Genomic DNA, 14,390 nt, shown 5'->3' with positions numbered 1-14,390 from the left:
CTTACTTGATCGTGGCAGACTTAGTTATTCGAGACAATGCAGTGAACGATATGGCCTGCTTCGATTCCTCGGCTGTGCCTTTAACACATTGTGTGAGAACTTGCGTTAGGGCCTATCAAAGTAAGACAGTAGGGACATAAAGAAATATGATTTCAAGGTGCGGCAATAGGACTTTCCATTTCGTATCTGGTTGGTAGATACGTTATGGCTTGCATCCCAGATGGCGGTTACATTACAGCATGGCTACCCTAGTCATGCGAAATGTGCTTTTATTAAATCCTTCTTGCGCTTCTTTGCGCCTGAGAATCTATCAAATCACAGCTTCAGTTTTGTCTTGAGCATCTTGGTGTCTTCGCGTTCCATGCAATGCAACATCGGGAGCATGTGCGCCGGTATCTTCAAAAGAGGATAAAAGACTTGCGTTGGCTCTTGGGGTCGTCCGGGTGGGACCCCCAGGAAAGACCTGCAGCAGAATTGGGGTATGTGCATGGTGTGCTCTTATGGTGCATTCGAATGTCGCAGGGCAAAGCTGTACAGAGAGGGCTGCTGACGCCCCTGAGTCAAGGATTTTGTTCCGCTGTGGATCGCAGCAGCAGCAGGTTGCTAGCATTTGCCTATAAACAGCAGAGGTCTAGGGATCCTGCCGGCAGCATCCTTGCAATTGGGATAATACACTGACTTTGACCATGGATAAGAAGCAATTATATGCGATCAGAAGCTGCCGTTGACCATACACCCAAGAATGCTACACCATTTTCTCACTTGCAAAAACGTCATTTTGCTTGTGAAGGCTGCTGTCTACTGCATAATTACTGAATGCATCACATACGCGATGTAACAACACATTACCAGCTACACCCAGCGCTCCAATTGGTGCGACAATGCACGGCACTGCAGTCAGGACTCTCGCATCGATTCTGCCTTCTACCCGGATCTGCAAACAACGGTGCTAGCGGCTATCCTAATGGACATACCAGTGAGGATCCTAATATATTCGGTCTGCCCGGTCCCCGGCGTTCTCATGCCTAGCCCAGAGATCTTCCTGTGGCCTTTCGTACAATCTCACCATGGCCGTACTCAGTAGTATTGACATCCCAAATCTGCCTGTGGGGTCATTGGCAGCGTTTCTTATTGGCGCTGTGAGCTTAAGTATATTGCGAGACATCCATCAGTTTGCCACTAACGCTTTCCAGATTGTTCTCTACCGATCGGTCTTGGCCACCTATCGCGTCTTCTTCCACCCTCTCTCCAAGTTTCCAGGGCCCAAGCTATACGCCGCCACTTACTTCCCTTACCTGTACCAGAATGCCATCCGCGGCACCTTTGCCAAGGACCTGCTGAAGCTGCACATGAAGTATGGCCCAATTGTGCGAGTAACGCCCGACCGCCTTTCGCTGGAGGGGACCGTCGGCTACCCCGAAGCCTTCGCACGCCGCCCCGACCAGGAAGAGTACGCCAAGATCCCCGAGACCTACGGCTTCGCGAAGCCGATCGGCATCATGGTGGCCGAGCGGGACGACCACCGGCGGCAGCGGCGGCTGCTGTCGCACGCGTTCTCCGAGGCGGCCCTCGCGGAGCAGGAGACGTACATCAAGTACTACATCGACCTCCTGATGACGCGGCTCAAGGACCAGGCCGAGGCCGGAGCGCCCGTGGACATGGTGCGGTGGCTCAACTTCACGACGTTCGACATCATCGGCGAGCTCGCATTCGGCGACCCGTTTGACTCGCTGGAGAACAGCAAGTACCACCCCTGGGTCAAAAGCATCTACAGCACCGTCAAGAGCAGCCGGCAGCTGTTGTTCTTCGTGCACTACACGTACCTGAAGCCCTTCTTGATGACCCGCACCATGAAGCAGAACCTGAAGAATCGGGTTGAGAGTGCCAAACTCTCGGCCCACAAGGCGGAGAAGCGGATGGCGATGAAAGACGACGCGCGCCGGGATATCATGTCGTACGTGCTGCGCTACAACACCGGCGACGAAAAGGGGATGACGCACGAGGAGCTTACGACCAACGCGCGTTCCCTCATCGTGGCGGGCAGCGAGACGACGGCCTCGGCCCTGTCGGCCTTTATTTTCCACCTGCCGCGGAACCCACAGGTCTACAAGAACTTGGTAAATGAGATCCGCACTGCATTTGCCTCAGAGGAGGACATCGATACGCGGTCTACCGCGGTGCTGCCTTATTTGCACGCCTGCATCGAGGAAACGCTGCGGATCTACCCACCGGCGACAACCGTGCCGGCACGCCGGTGCCCGGGAGCCATGCTGGACGGCAAATACGTACCTGAAGGGGTAAGTTAATAGAGACATCACTTGCACTGTCGCCCATCCCTGCCCCTTTATGACTTCCTCTCCCGTTCCTCTAGCTGTCCTTGATATACAGCCTCTAACTCATTGACAGACCATCATCGCCATCACCAACTGGTCCACCTGCCACAACCCGCGCTACTTCCGCGACCCCGAACGCTTCGCCCCCGAGCGGTGGCTGCCGGCGGCGCACCTACTGTACGACCCCCGGTACGCGTCGGACGACCGCCGCGGGTTCCGGCCCTTCTCGCACGGGCCCCGCGACTGCATCGGCAAGAACCTGGCCAACGCGGAGATGCGGCTGCTCATCGCGCGGCTGCTGTGGAACTTTGACCTCGAGCTCGTACCCGGGCAGGAGGATTGGGTGGACAAGCAGCGGGTGTTTGATGTGTATGAGAAGGGGCCGTTGATGGTGCGGCTGCGGCGGAGGGAGGTGGTGACGTGAAGGGGTGAGGGAGATCAAGAAAGTTTCTAGGTCATTGGGGTTGATTGGTTCTCTGACGGCAGATTGAAGGAATTCACGAGGTAGCGGGTCGAGATTGGGTATGGTCTCGAGATTTATAGGGTTAAAATAACAATTTGAAGGGTCTCTCGGAATGAAAAGGGGCGTCTCTCAGAGTGAAAAGGCTGAAGTGTGTCCCCCGTACTGTGTCGCGAGGTTTGATGTTGCCAAATGCGTGGGCTTTAGTGGGATGTTGCATGACGAGGGGCAATTGAAACGCTCCCAGCGACCACCAACCCACTGGCTGCACCACTAAACTGCCCTGTCCAATTGTTACTTACTTCGTACTTAGCTTACCTTCCACTTAAGTACAACCCAACAACGCCATAATGTGGCCATTCTCCCCCTCCTATCCAGAACGCACCCTAGGCGACATCGCAGGCCAGACCTTCGACTACATCATCGTCGGCGGCGGCACCGCGGGGTGCGCCGTGGCGTCGCGCCTGAGCGAAGACCCCAGCGCGCGGGTGTTGGTCCTGGAGCGCGGCAAAGTCCGCGACCACTGGCTGTCGCGCATCCCCCTCATCTCGGGCTCTCTGCTGGGCGGCGCATCCCTGTTCCAGCTCGTGCAGCGGTGGTCGGAACCCCCCGAACGGCGGCGGCGGGGAGCTTCTGAGCCCGACTCGGACGGCGATGGATTGATAGCTGCAAAACATCGTCGCGCGGATTTGCGCACAGCCGAGGCTCTGGGCGGCGCCTCTCGCATCAATCAGATGCTCTGGACCCGCGGCGCGCCGGGGATGTACAACGCGTGGGCCGACGAGCTGGGGCACCCGGACTGGAGCTGGGACAAGGTCGAGCCCTTCTTTCGCAAGATCGAGGACGCGGCAGTGTCCGGGGAGTCTTCCAGTCGTCGTCGCACGTACCTGGGTCAAGGCGGGCCAGTGCATCTGAGGCAACACGAGCCGCAGTTCGAGATGTACGACCACGTCGACAAGGCGGCCGCGGCCCTGGGGCTGCCGATTGATAATGACGTCAACGATCCCCACGCGCCGCCTTCGGGCTACTTCTACCTCGACGCGACGATTGATCGGGACGGGTCCAGACACAGCGCGTATAGCGCGTATCTGCCCAGGAAAGTGGCTTTGGAGAGGCGAGACCGGCTGTCGGTTTGCACTGGAGTTGTCGCTTCTAGGCTGGAAGTGGATGCATCGCAACAACGAGTCCGGGGCGTACATGTGAGATCCGTCGAGTCAAAAGGAGGCGACTCTACGTTCATCAAGGCCGAAAGAGAAGTTATTATCTGCAGTGGCGCCATATGCTCCCCGCAACTTCTCATGCTGAGTGGCATTGGGTCCGCGGCGCAACTCGAACCGCTTGGCATTCCCGTGCAGAAGGACCTTCCGGGCGTGGGTGCGCACTTGAGCGACCACCATGGCCTGCCGATCATGATGAAGATCCCCTTCTCCCAGACCCTACATCGACTCCAGAGTAACATCCTCTTCGCCATCTGGCAGGTGCTTCTCTGGATCTGGAACAAGACGGGCATCTTGAAGTCGGGCACGACCGCCACCACCGTCTACGTCAACACCTCCCACATTGACCCGCAGACATCTTCCATCAAGTCATCCGGCCCCGGCTCTGGTTCCGACCACCTCCACGACACCAAAGCCGATTATACCGACGCCGCCTGCCCGGAGAACGTACCCGATGTCGAGATCATGGTGATCCCTGCCGGGACCGTGCTCGACCGCTTCCAGGGCCTGCCCCTCTGCAGCTTCTACACCTGTCTGGTGCAGCCGCGGACGACGGGTCGCGTGGAGCTAGCCTCGGGGAGCGATCCCGAGCAAAGCCCTCTTATCCACTACCGCGCTCTCGAGGACGAGCACGATCGCGTCGTAGCGCGCAAGGCCCTGCGTTTCGCCCTCCACCTTGCCGAGCAGTTCGCGCATAAGTCGGGGTACCGCCACAAGGCGGAGCTTTTCTACGGGCCCGGCATGAATGCTGGACGAGATATCAGCCAGTGGCGGGACATCGACGATGCGGCACTGGATGAATTTGCTCAAGGGGCGGTGCAGTCGGTGCTGCATCTCGGGTGCACCTGCCGCATGGCTGCGGAAGAGGAGGGGGGCGTGGTCGATGACCGGCTAAGGGTGCATGGGTTCAGCAATTTGAGAGTCGCGGATGCGAGCGTGTTTCCGCGAATTCCGGCGGCGCATACGATGGCGGCGACGTACATGGTGGCGGAGCGGTGCGCGCAGTTTGTGAAAGATGAGTGGGTGTCACATGCTCCCTGATCGATTTCTGGTGCCATTAAGTAGCACAATAAACCATGGTCAATCAGTTGTCCAAAGTACAGCCTGACGGATGCAATTGTATGTATGGTACCACTGTGGTTTTGTCATATTTGGCGTCTGCGAAGCACGCAAAGAACTTCCACTTTCGTCAAAGCAATTAATTTATTAATTGCGCAATCTATGGAGGATTGGATGTATTCGCCATTGGTCCATTGAGTGTATATGCGAGCTGCGCCCAACGCCCCGTCTCTAGTGAATTCAAGGAGCCCATGCACTCCGCCACCTCCCCCACCACTGGATATTTCGAAATCCGAGGCTGTACCTTGTGGCCTAAGTTGTAGCTTCAGATTGACAGTACAAGATTGCTATGATAATACGATCAACCCCATCTAGATTGCGGCCGTCGTACGGCTCTGAATCGACCCCTCACCTCTACAATTGTCGTGTTCACTGACAATGTCTATCTCTAATCAACCTGGTTTCAAATACTTACCACTCCCTTCTTCTACCGGCTACATCAGACTGGTAACAATTGTTCCAGGATCAGACAGAGTAATCAGATGCAATTTAGAATTACATTCAGTCACATCACTACCTGCATTCGATGCTCTGTCGTACACTTGGAACTTTGACCCCTCAGACCATATTTCCTCTTTCAACGTCAGCGAGGTCATCATAGTAGATAATTGCTGTTTCCATGCGCAAGGAAACTTATATCTTGCTCTTGAGGCACTACGGCATGAGGGCCAGAGCATCCCGATCTGGATCGACGCAATCTGTATCAATCAACATGATCACCAGGAAAAAGGCCACCAGGTCAATTCCATGAATCGTATCTACTCGTCTGCTCAGACGGTTCATGTCTGGCTTGGTCCCCTCAATGACGGCCTTCGATCGGGTTTCAGTTTCATACAGAGCCGGCAACAACTTGATATTATCCATCATCCAGAGGCCATCGCAAGCCTCATTCAACTTGTCAACCGATCATATTGGCAAAGGGCCTGGATTAGGCAAGAGGTTATTCTAGCCAAGACCGCACAAGTCCACTGTGGTGTCTTTTCATGTGACTGGGAAACATTTATAGACGTCTTTCGGGATGCACACATCTTCAACTTTGTGGTGCGTATGCTTGGCTGCTACGGCGAGGCTAGAAGTTGGCATGAGTCTTTTCAGGAGAGGATCAGTGCCCTCTTAAGCATCGACTCTGAAAGGAGAGAGATGACTCAAAGACGGGAGAAGCGGCCGGATCGTTTTACCCAAGCATTAATGCGATTCGGGCTTGCAGAAGCAACTGAACTTAGAGATCGTGTGTATGCACTCCTCTCGCTATATGTCGATACCGCGGACCCAGCCGCATTGCAAGCCGATTACAGCATCAGTTGCAAACAGCTTTTCTTTGCTGTGCTTGGATTTAGTCGCACGATATCTGGGTGCGGTTGCGCCGAGTTGGGTGGTCAATTGCTTAAGGTTCTGGATCTAGATGAAGGCGATATGACCCCAATTATACTCAGGACGCAGCCCATCATCGATGAAATCAACATGATCGCGGATCCTATGACCGCCAATCAGCACCTGACATTACGGTTTCTCAAGGACTTCCTGGAAGCAGCAGAGTCTACCAAACTATCAGTCAACTGGACGCTGGATCGAGGCCAATATCCAGGTCGACTATGTCCCTGCTTTCTTACTGCGTGTAGACCTAGCAGGCTTGGGTCGCAGCTTTGCATAAGCGATCGTTTGTGTCCGGTCATAGATCGCTTGGATTCTTCCCTATACAAAGCGTTTCTAGTTATGAGGCCCTCGATCATAGGACCCGTCTTATCAGGGGTTATACTTTGCAAATGGCGCAGGCCCTGGAGGGTAGCACCATATACATCGGAGATTGCGACCCTCCAAAGGCTCAGACAAACCAGATCCCAAACGTTGGGAGTTCCTATGGTATGCGCTACCTGGTCAAACCACCCTTCTCTGTATTATCACCACGATGAAGGCGAAGTAGGCTGGGAGATGGTACCTGAACAACGTCTTGCTGATACCTCTAGAAAAATACTACGTTGGCGATCAAAGTTCGTAGTGGCTTTCAAAGAACATCGCCTTGAGCTCGAGTCACTTCCCGAGACAATAGCGAATGCTATCGTCGAGGAAAACGACCAGACTGGCCATACCTTATTAGATCTTCTCATATCACAGTTGGATACACCTCAAAGAAGGAAAGCGCTTTGCGAGAGCTTCCTCCCGAAGATTGACTACAAAGGAGCCAGTCTAGAATTGATGTGCGCCACCTTGGAGTCTGGTCGCACAAGAATGCTAGGGTGGACTTGTCCTTCAAACATCCCACGTTCAACATGCTTTGGCTTCAAGAACTGTAGGGAACTGATGAACAAATACGGTTGGGACTTGGTGGATTCTAATGGCGAGTCTAAGATTCCCGAAATCATGTTAGATTTCTTTATGTATAATTCTTTTCTTTCTTAAAAAAGGCGTAAAGTAATCAGTTATTATTATAATCTACCTATTTAAATAGACTTTAAAGGATAACATCTTATTATCCAATTAATTATACGATGCGCACTTAGGTAATCAAAGCCCGCCATCCATCTTCCCGCCCCCATTCCTGATCGTATTTCCATTCGCATGCCCGTTTGTGTTCTGATTTGCATGTCCATTTGCATGTACGTTGGTATGCCTAGTTGCCTTTCCATCGTGATTCCCGTTTTCAGTAGGGAGAAGATTTACAGCCTTCTTGAATATGTTGTTGGGGTCGTATTTGACCTTCAGCTCACGCAACCGCTGAATGTTTGGTCCAAAGACCCGATCTGCCCTGGTGAACACTTTGTCTTCCTCCGTTGCCGGAACTGTGTTGTTGTTTCAGTCAGTTCTCATGCAGGGTCCTCTAAAGTAAATAGTCGATGATAACAACTTACTCAGATAGTTCAAGTACGTCCCCCCACGGTCCCCCGCCTCATCACCCCCGCCAGCCCCGATCCTTGAGGAAATGCGTTAGCTCTGAGCAGATGCGCCGCGCCTCACCGTCCTTCTCGGGGCTGTGCCACGCCATGTTAATAATCATGTTGAAGGCCTTCCCGTCGCGCCCAGCGAACGCTGTGGCCGTGCTGTCGACAGCACTGATCTTGCCGTGCGGGATCAGCTCGAAGGCGACCATGCTGCCGGCCCGCATCTCGCGGTTCCCCTCGGGGGCGAGCGCGGCGTGGAACATGTCTGATACCTTCTGCACGAAGGCCAGGTCGAGGGGCGGGACGAAGTTAGCTCCGCTGAACAGGTACCGCTTTCCCGGCGGCGCTTTGGGGTTCGGGAAGGTGTTGGCGACCGGATAGGGGATGACGGCCGTAGTGTTCATAATGGAGTCCAATTCGAGAAGGGGCGCGTAAAAAGCCTCGGCGGCTTCTTTGGGGCCGTTGAAGAACATGGTGCTGGCCACGCAGGGCTCGAGCGTGGCGGGATGGCACGTGAGCATAGGCATCATGGCCTGATCCCCGTCGTTCTTCTCGCAGAACTCGTTGATGAACGATACCAGGTTCGGAAGCGCGGTGATGGGCAAGACCAGGACCCCGCCCCACGCCATGCCCTGGGGAAAGATGCGCGACGTAAAGGAGGTGACGACGCCGAAGCTGTGGCCGGCTCCACGAAGCGCCCAGAACAGGTCCGAGTTCTCCGTCTCGCTGGCGGTCACCACATCGCCGTTGGCCAAGACTACCTCGCACCGCACCAACACGTCGATGCTGAGCCCGTGTCGCCCCGTCAGCTGCCCGAACCCGCCGCCCAAGATGAGCCCACCGACGCCCGTGTGACTGACGGTGCCGCCGACGGTGGCGAACCCCTTCTCCCAGAGAGCACCGTCAACATCCTCCCAGAGGCAGCCGCCGCCGAACGTGACTGTTTGGTTGGACGTATCTACGGACACGGACCGCAATAGGCCCAGGTCCACCACCATGCCGCCCTCGCTGGCCGAGGCGCCGGATGGGCTGTGACCACCCCCGCGCACGGTCAGGGGAATGGCATGGGAGGTGGCGAACTGGACGGCTTGGCTGGCTTCCTGGGCATCGGCGGATTTGACTACGACGGCCTGTGGGGGATGACGTGAGCAGCAAGACCATAGGAGCGAGATGTAGAGAAAGAAAGCGCGAAGGAAGGGATTTAGCATACGGCTCGTTTGATGCATGTAGTGCTCCAGCGCAGCAGGCTCTCCTCGTATCCATCGTCCCCGGGCGTCAGTACCTGGCCGCGGACGATGCGTTTGCGCAGTGCTGCAAAGTCGAGCGACGTCGTCGCGGTGACCGCGTTTGGTAAGGCGATGGAACCCATTGTAGATCTGGGGAAACTGAACAAGACGAGAGCGAAAGATGCGGGGAAGCGCGCTTTGTGTGTGGTTTATATGTCGCCCGCCACCCCCTTACGTGGCTAATCGATAGGTCACACGGAAGCGCCAGCCCTTTCAGCTTCGATATGTTGGGTTTCAAATGCAGCAGGTCGAGGCCAATAGGCTGGTGTCTTGATGTGAAAGCTGCATGGATGCTGCGAGTTCTTCTCGACGGAACCTGAAATATAGATATTTACATACTAGGTCACCCCGGAAGCTGCGGGCTACTTTCTTCAGGGGCCGTGGTGGTCTGGAGCCGCGAGGCGTTTGGCTTTGGGTGTCGTCTCTTTCAGCTGGGAATCTTGTGTCAGGTAGTGTTGACTAGTCTAGGCTCAAAAGGGGTAAGGTTTTGCTCGGCTTCACACGGCCCCTTACTATTCCCAGTGTTAGCGCCAAAGGAGGCGTGCAGTGGCGAATCTGCGATACCCTAGCAAAGGGCCCTGAACAGCCACGGGCTACAATTAGCGACCAGCAGATTGATGTAAGCTGCTTCAAGCCTGGATGGCTGCTTGGTTGCTTTCCAGGTCATATGAATCTCTGATAATGCACCAGCATCTCATTCGAAATGGAACATAACCCTGATATCTACCGTTATGAGTGATGTACTGGTGAATCAGCCGGTGCCATCATAGATCCGCAGGCCTGCTTCCTGTACAGAAGCAGAAGTAGAAGAACCTTAAGCGTTGATTGTGACGAGATATTTGCCAAATGTTTCAGATCTATATATAGTACAGTATTGCATGCTATACAAAACATCATTAACTGCTTTGCAACCCATGGCATCGAGAAGCTCAAGTAGGGAATAGGTCATTAGATTGTCGACAAGCACAGCCCAGCTCGCCGACCCCCTTTCCCATAGAACCCCGCTCACTCAACATCCCTCCACCTCTGCTGCAGCTCGCGCACCTGCTCCGCCTCCGCCATACGCTCGCCTGGGTTCATCTTACAAACCCGCAAATAAGTCTCAGCAAAGACCCGCCGCCGCTCCGCCGCAAACTCGAGCAGCGGCTTCGGATCCGCCGCCGCCTGTTCGGTGCCGTTGCACAGGATATACAAGTCGCGCATACGGGGCGAGTACATCTCGCACACAACACCCTCATCGCCATCGTCGCCCTCGGTTTCGGCCGGGTCGTTCTTCAGAGTCATGAGCCCCGCGAGCGCCTCGTGCTTCCGCGCGAACTCGTGGTAGCACTCCGGGCAGACGGTGCACTCCTTCCAGCCGTACCAACGACGGTCCTTGTTGTTGTTACCGCAGTCGTTATAGCGGGGACAGGGCGGTATCGCGGCATATTCATCAGCATAGGCCGCGAGCGCAGCCGGAGACTGCGTGTAGTACATCTCGAGCAGCCGGGTGTAGAAATCGCGCCCCCGCGGATGCGCCGGGTTCATGCAGCAAGGCAGGACGGCCCCGGGCGGGATGTTGATCTTGCGGCGGAAGAACTGGCTGACGCCCAGGGGCTCCGCGACGCTGACGTAGCACGAGCTGCAGACCTGGTACCCGGCGTCGGCCCCGACGCCGTGGAGCGTGTACCAGACGCCGTCCTTGACGCCCGCGGGGTCGCAGAACCTCTCCTGGCTGAGCTTGTTCATGGCGGCCCAGAACACGGTGAAGTCCTTCAGCTCCTCGGCGCGCGACATGGCCGTGCTGATGTTGAACTGGGCCATGGGGCAGCGGACCTGCTGTCCCTGCGTGGCGGATAGCTGCTCGTCGGGCGCCCACTTGCCGGCGTCGGCGGTGTGGAACACGCGGTCCAGGAAGCAGGCCGCGCAGAGCAGGAGCCAATCTGGCCCGTGTACAGGCCGGAACCAAGGCCTACCATACGCATACGCAGTCTCTTGCCCTGGACAGGCAGGCATTTCCGCGCGCGCCCTAGCCTCCCGGACAAAAGTCGACCAGTCGCCCTTGGGCCCCTGCTTCTCGAACTCCTTCCGGACGAAGGGAACCGAAAAGTCGCAATTCCATACCTCCTCGGGCCGCTGCGCATCCGGGTGCGGCCGGAAGTACGAGACCATCTGCGGAAACACCTTGACGCGGTCCTCGTAGCACGCCTCGCACACGACGAACCAGGAGGGGAACTGGTGCAGCTTGGGCGTGTACCACTTGACCCCCTCCTTGCCCTTGGCCCCCGCGGCGAAGCCCTTGCAGTCGGCGACGCGGCTGCGGTGCTGCATCCAGTCCGTGACCGGCTGGAGGTAGTCGGACGCGACGGCCTTCTGCCACAGGTCGTCCTTCATGCGCGGGCTGCTGAAGCGGCACGCGCGGGGCGCGCCCTCCTCGGCGGGCGCGGCGACGTGGAAGGCGTCGCGGAACTGGGAGGTGGCGATGTGGTCGGCGTAGCACCGAGAGCAGATGAAGAACTCGGGGGCGGCGAAGTGCGTGTACCACGTTGTTTCGAATGTGACGGGGGTGTCGATGCAGGTAGTTACCGGCCTGGACGCCGCTGGGGATGAGGAGGATGCCTTTGCTTGGTCTGGCTGGCCATCTTGATCTGGTGAAACGCCGTGATCATGGCTAGGAAATGGGTAGTAGAATTCATGTCCATAGAGTTCATACGGCGCCGGTGATGGATCAGTAGTGGTAATATCAGCAGTAGTAGTACTAGTATTAGTAGTATCAGTCGCAGTAGTAGTGTCAGGTGCAGGGGATGAAGGTGCGGTTTTGTATGGCTCGGGGGTCGTGCCAGCCCCTGCTCGGCTGAAAGACTCTGACTCATCGTCCTGGCCTGGAGGGTTGGTGAACTTGGGCTCCGCGAATGAAGACATCTGTGGCGGGCCAGAGGACGACAGTGAAACCGATGCCGGTCTCTGCGAATTGAGCGGTGTCTTTGGCGGCTTCAGGGGCGCGATCGGGGTGGAGCTAGCCTCCGGTTCTGAATCGATGAAGGATTGCCTGGAGAGTGGCCGGACCCTCAATGTCTCGTCGCCATGAATCGGCGAGGTCACTGGATCATCAATGTCGGTGAGTTCTATGGCAGGGCCCATCATCTGGTCCAGCAGTTCCTCGATATGCTCATCCGACTTGGTCGGCGTCTTGATCGGCGGCATTGGGAAGAAAGACAGTTCATTGGGAGATTGCGGATTTGATACCGGGGTTCCATCTTCTGGCGGAGGAGAAACGACGGCGGCTGCCGGCGGTGTTGGCACCGGCGAAGTGCTTGGCTCAATTGCGGGCAATGGGGTGTAAGGAGGTGGCACCTCGCCCGGCGTTGAGGTCGCCAAAGAACCCGAAGAGCTGTTAACGGAGTGGACATTGCTATCAAGTGGCGATATATTGGGCAATGAAGTGTTTGAAGTTGAAGGTTCAGGCGAGAGACTTGTTCTTAGTGGAGCCGCTGATGTGGTTGGGATTTCAGGCGGGGGTCCAGATGGTGGAGGAGGGAAACTTGTCAGATTGAGAGGACTCTGGGAGCTGGGAGGCAGAAGCGACGATGCGCTCGGAAACAGAGGCGATGATGCTGCAGTACTCGGGACCGTGCTGGGTGGTGTTGCCTCGACTTCAGCCGGCCTGGCTACAGGGCGGCGCGGAGGCAGAGGCGGAGGCTTATCCCCGAAGGGAGACTGTGGTCTATTGGGCGACAAGGGTGGTGGCGGGAAACTCATCAGCGTCGTCGGTCTTCCCATGTTATTGTTCCAGGGAGGAGCAAGACTGGACCAGGATGCCGATCGGCCAGGCCCATCGCCATGTGTTGTTGAGGCATTGCCGAAGCCTGTCGGCCGTGGGGGGAGCACTGGCGGCGGCCCCTCCGAAGGTATCGGCGATGAACCTGAGCTTCGGGGCGGTGGCCCGGGCGGCGGTGGAAAACTGGTGAGCCTGTAATCTCCGGAGTAAGGCGCTGCCGATGGCGGCCTTGGGCTACGGGGTGGCAGCGGAGGCCTGTACTCGGCATCGCGGCCACGATTCTGCATGTTCAGAGCGCCGAGACGTGGGACAGTGGGACCGACCCCGGGACCCAAAAAAAGCAGCGGCCGACAGTTCCAGAAAAGGCCAAGCTGTGTACCAGGTTCAAGTTGCAAAGACTTTACAGACTGGCAAAAGACGGATGACCCTCGGCTCAAAACATTATACGGCAGGAGTCAAGCAACACAGTCAGAGTCATCCTTGTTTTGGACAATTTGGTCCAGAGTTCACACAATCTCCCGGTTTTCAGCTGTCAACAGGCACCACCCGTGGCTTGAAATAGCAAAAGACCCCACAGCATGAGCCCCCCAAGTTTAGTTCGCGCGAGCTAACAAGCGGCCTTGGCAATTGATCAGCCTCGAAAAAATTAACCCATCCTTCGTCACGAGCCAGAACAAGTCGCTCCAGTCGGTGACACAGGGCCAAAAAAAAAAAAAAAAGTCAGGGGTGATGCACTCACTACCTACGTGACCGGCTAGCAACAAACGGATTGTAACTGGTGGTTACCAAGACACTCTAAGCAGTGATCTCGGGTCATCCGTTTGCACTTGATTTGGAGGATATGTACTGGAAACACTTGAGATGAACCACTTGACGTCCCGAGCGGGGTACAGAGGATGTTGACGAGATGAAAATGACGGTATGGGGTAGACAAGAAAACCCCATTCTTGGCGCGATATCCATTTTGCAGCTTTCGCCATAGGTAGGTGATCTGGTACATCTGCTCAGCACGTCACCTGATCCATCTCAAGAAAAGGCCATCCGCTACCAGGCGGGCGCGGCATTTGCCGGCTGACTATTGAGCATCGTTAGTAGGCATGTTACTAAGCATACCATCGACTTCGGGTAATCGTGATGATGATTCCTGATTCCTGGAAAATGCAGGATACGGCTGAACTCTACCGGAATTCCAGAACTTCCGGTGATCTGGGGGTCTAGATGGGGTTGAGATGAGACGTTTTGGTGAGATGGCAAGGGCGCAAAAGCAAGTTTGATTTCACCGTCTGTTATTCTGGGATATCGGCATGTCGGTAAGAACAGCTCGGCCCTGGTCGCACGCCAA

The 14,390-nt window shown here is 56.1% G+C and overlaps 5 protein-coding genes across 5 annotated transcripts; 3 read left to right on the top strand and 2 right to left on the bottom strand.

The window, feature by feature from the left end:
- Nucleotides 1–1,067: 1,067 nt before the first annotated feature.
- Nucleotides 1,068–2,757, top strand: PG985_001916 (cytochrome P450 3A17; the record flags this gene model as incomplete). Its single annotated transcript, XM_066821685.1, has 2 exons — nucleotides 1,068–2,297; nucleotides 2,407–2,757. The coding sequence occupies 2 exons, from the start codon at nucleotides 1,068–1,070 to the stop codon at nucleotides 2,755–2,757; spliced, it is 1,581 nt and encodes a 526-aa protein (XP_066689117.1).
- Nucleotides 2,758–3,143: 386 nt separating this feature from the next.
- Nucleotides 3,144–5,051, top strand: PG985_001915 (uncharacterized protein; the record flags this gene model as incomplete). Its single annotated transcript, XM_066821684.1, has 1 exon — nucleotides 3,144–5,051. One exon carries the CDS (start codon nucleotides 3,144–3,146, stop codon nucleotides 5,049–5,051), a length of 1,908 nt encoding a protein of 635 aa, XP_066689116.1.
- A 35-nt stretch (nucleotides 5,052–5,086) lies between these two features.
- PG985_001914 (uncharacterized protein) lies at nucleotides 5,087–7,297 on the top strand (the record flags this gene model as incomplete). Its single annotated transcript, XM_066821683.1, has 4 exons — nucleotides 5,087–5,129; nucleotides 5,635–6,714; nucleotides 6,950–6,989; nucleotides 7,225–7,297. Coding segments are annotated over 4 exons (1,164 nt in total). The 3' UTR covers nucleotides 7,226–7,297.
- A 719-nt stretch (nucleotides 7,298–8,016) lies between these two features.
- Nucleotides 8,017–9,374, bottom strand: PG985_001913 (uncharacterized protein; the record flags this gene model as incomplete). Its single annotated transcript, XM_066821682.1, has 2 exons — nucleotides 8,017–9,135; nucleotides 9,216–9,374. 2 exons carry the CDS (start codon nucleotides 9,372–9,374, stop codon nucleotides 8,017–8,019), a joined length of 1,278 nt encoding a protein of 425 aa, XP_066689114.1.
- Nucleotides 9,375–10,296: 922 nt separating this feature from the next.
- On the bottom strand, nucleotides 10,297–12,474 carry PG985_001912 (uncharacterized protein; the record flags this gene model as incomplete). Its single annotated transcript, XM_066821681.1, has 2 exons — nucleotides 10,297–11,941; nucleotides 12,140–12,474. The coding sequence occupies 2 exons, from the start codon at nucleotides 12,472–12,474 to the stop codon at nucleotides 10,297–10,299; spliced, it is 1,980 nt and encodes a 659-aa protein (XP_066689113.1).
- Between the last annotated feature and the right edge of the window lie 1,916 nt (nucleotides 12,475–14,390).

Source organism: Apiospora marii, assembly GCF_038362585.1.
Source record: "Apiospora marii strain CBS 49790 chromosome Unknown utg000002l_segment0_segment0, whole genome shotgun sequence".
Classification (NCBI taxonomy): domain Eukaryota; kingdom Fungi; phylum Ascomycota; class Sordariomycetes; order Amphisphaeriales; family Apiosporaceae; genus Apiospora; species Apiospora marii.
This window is presented reverse-complemented; position numbering and strand designations above follow the sequence as displayed.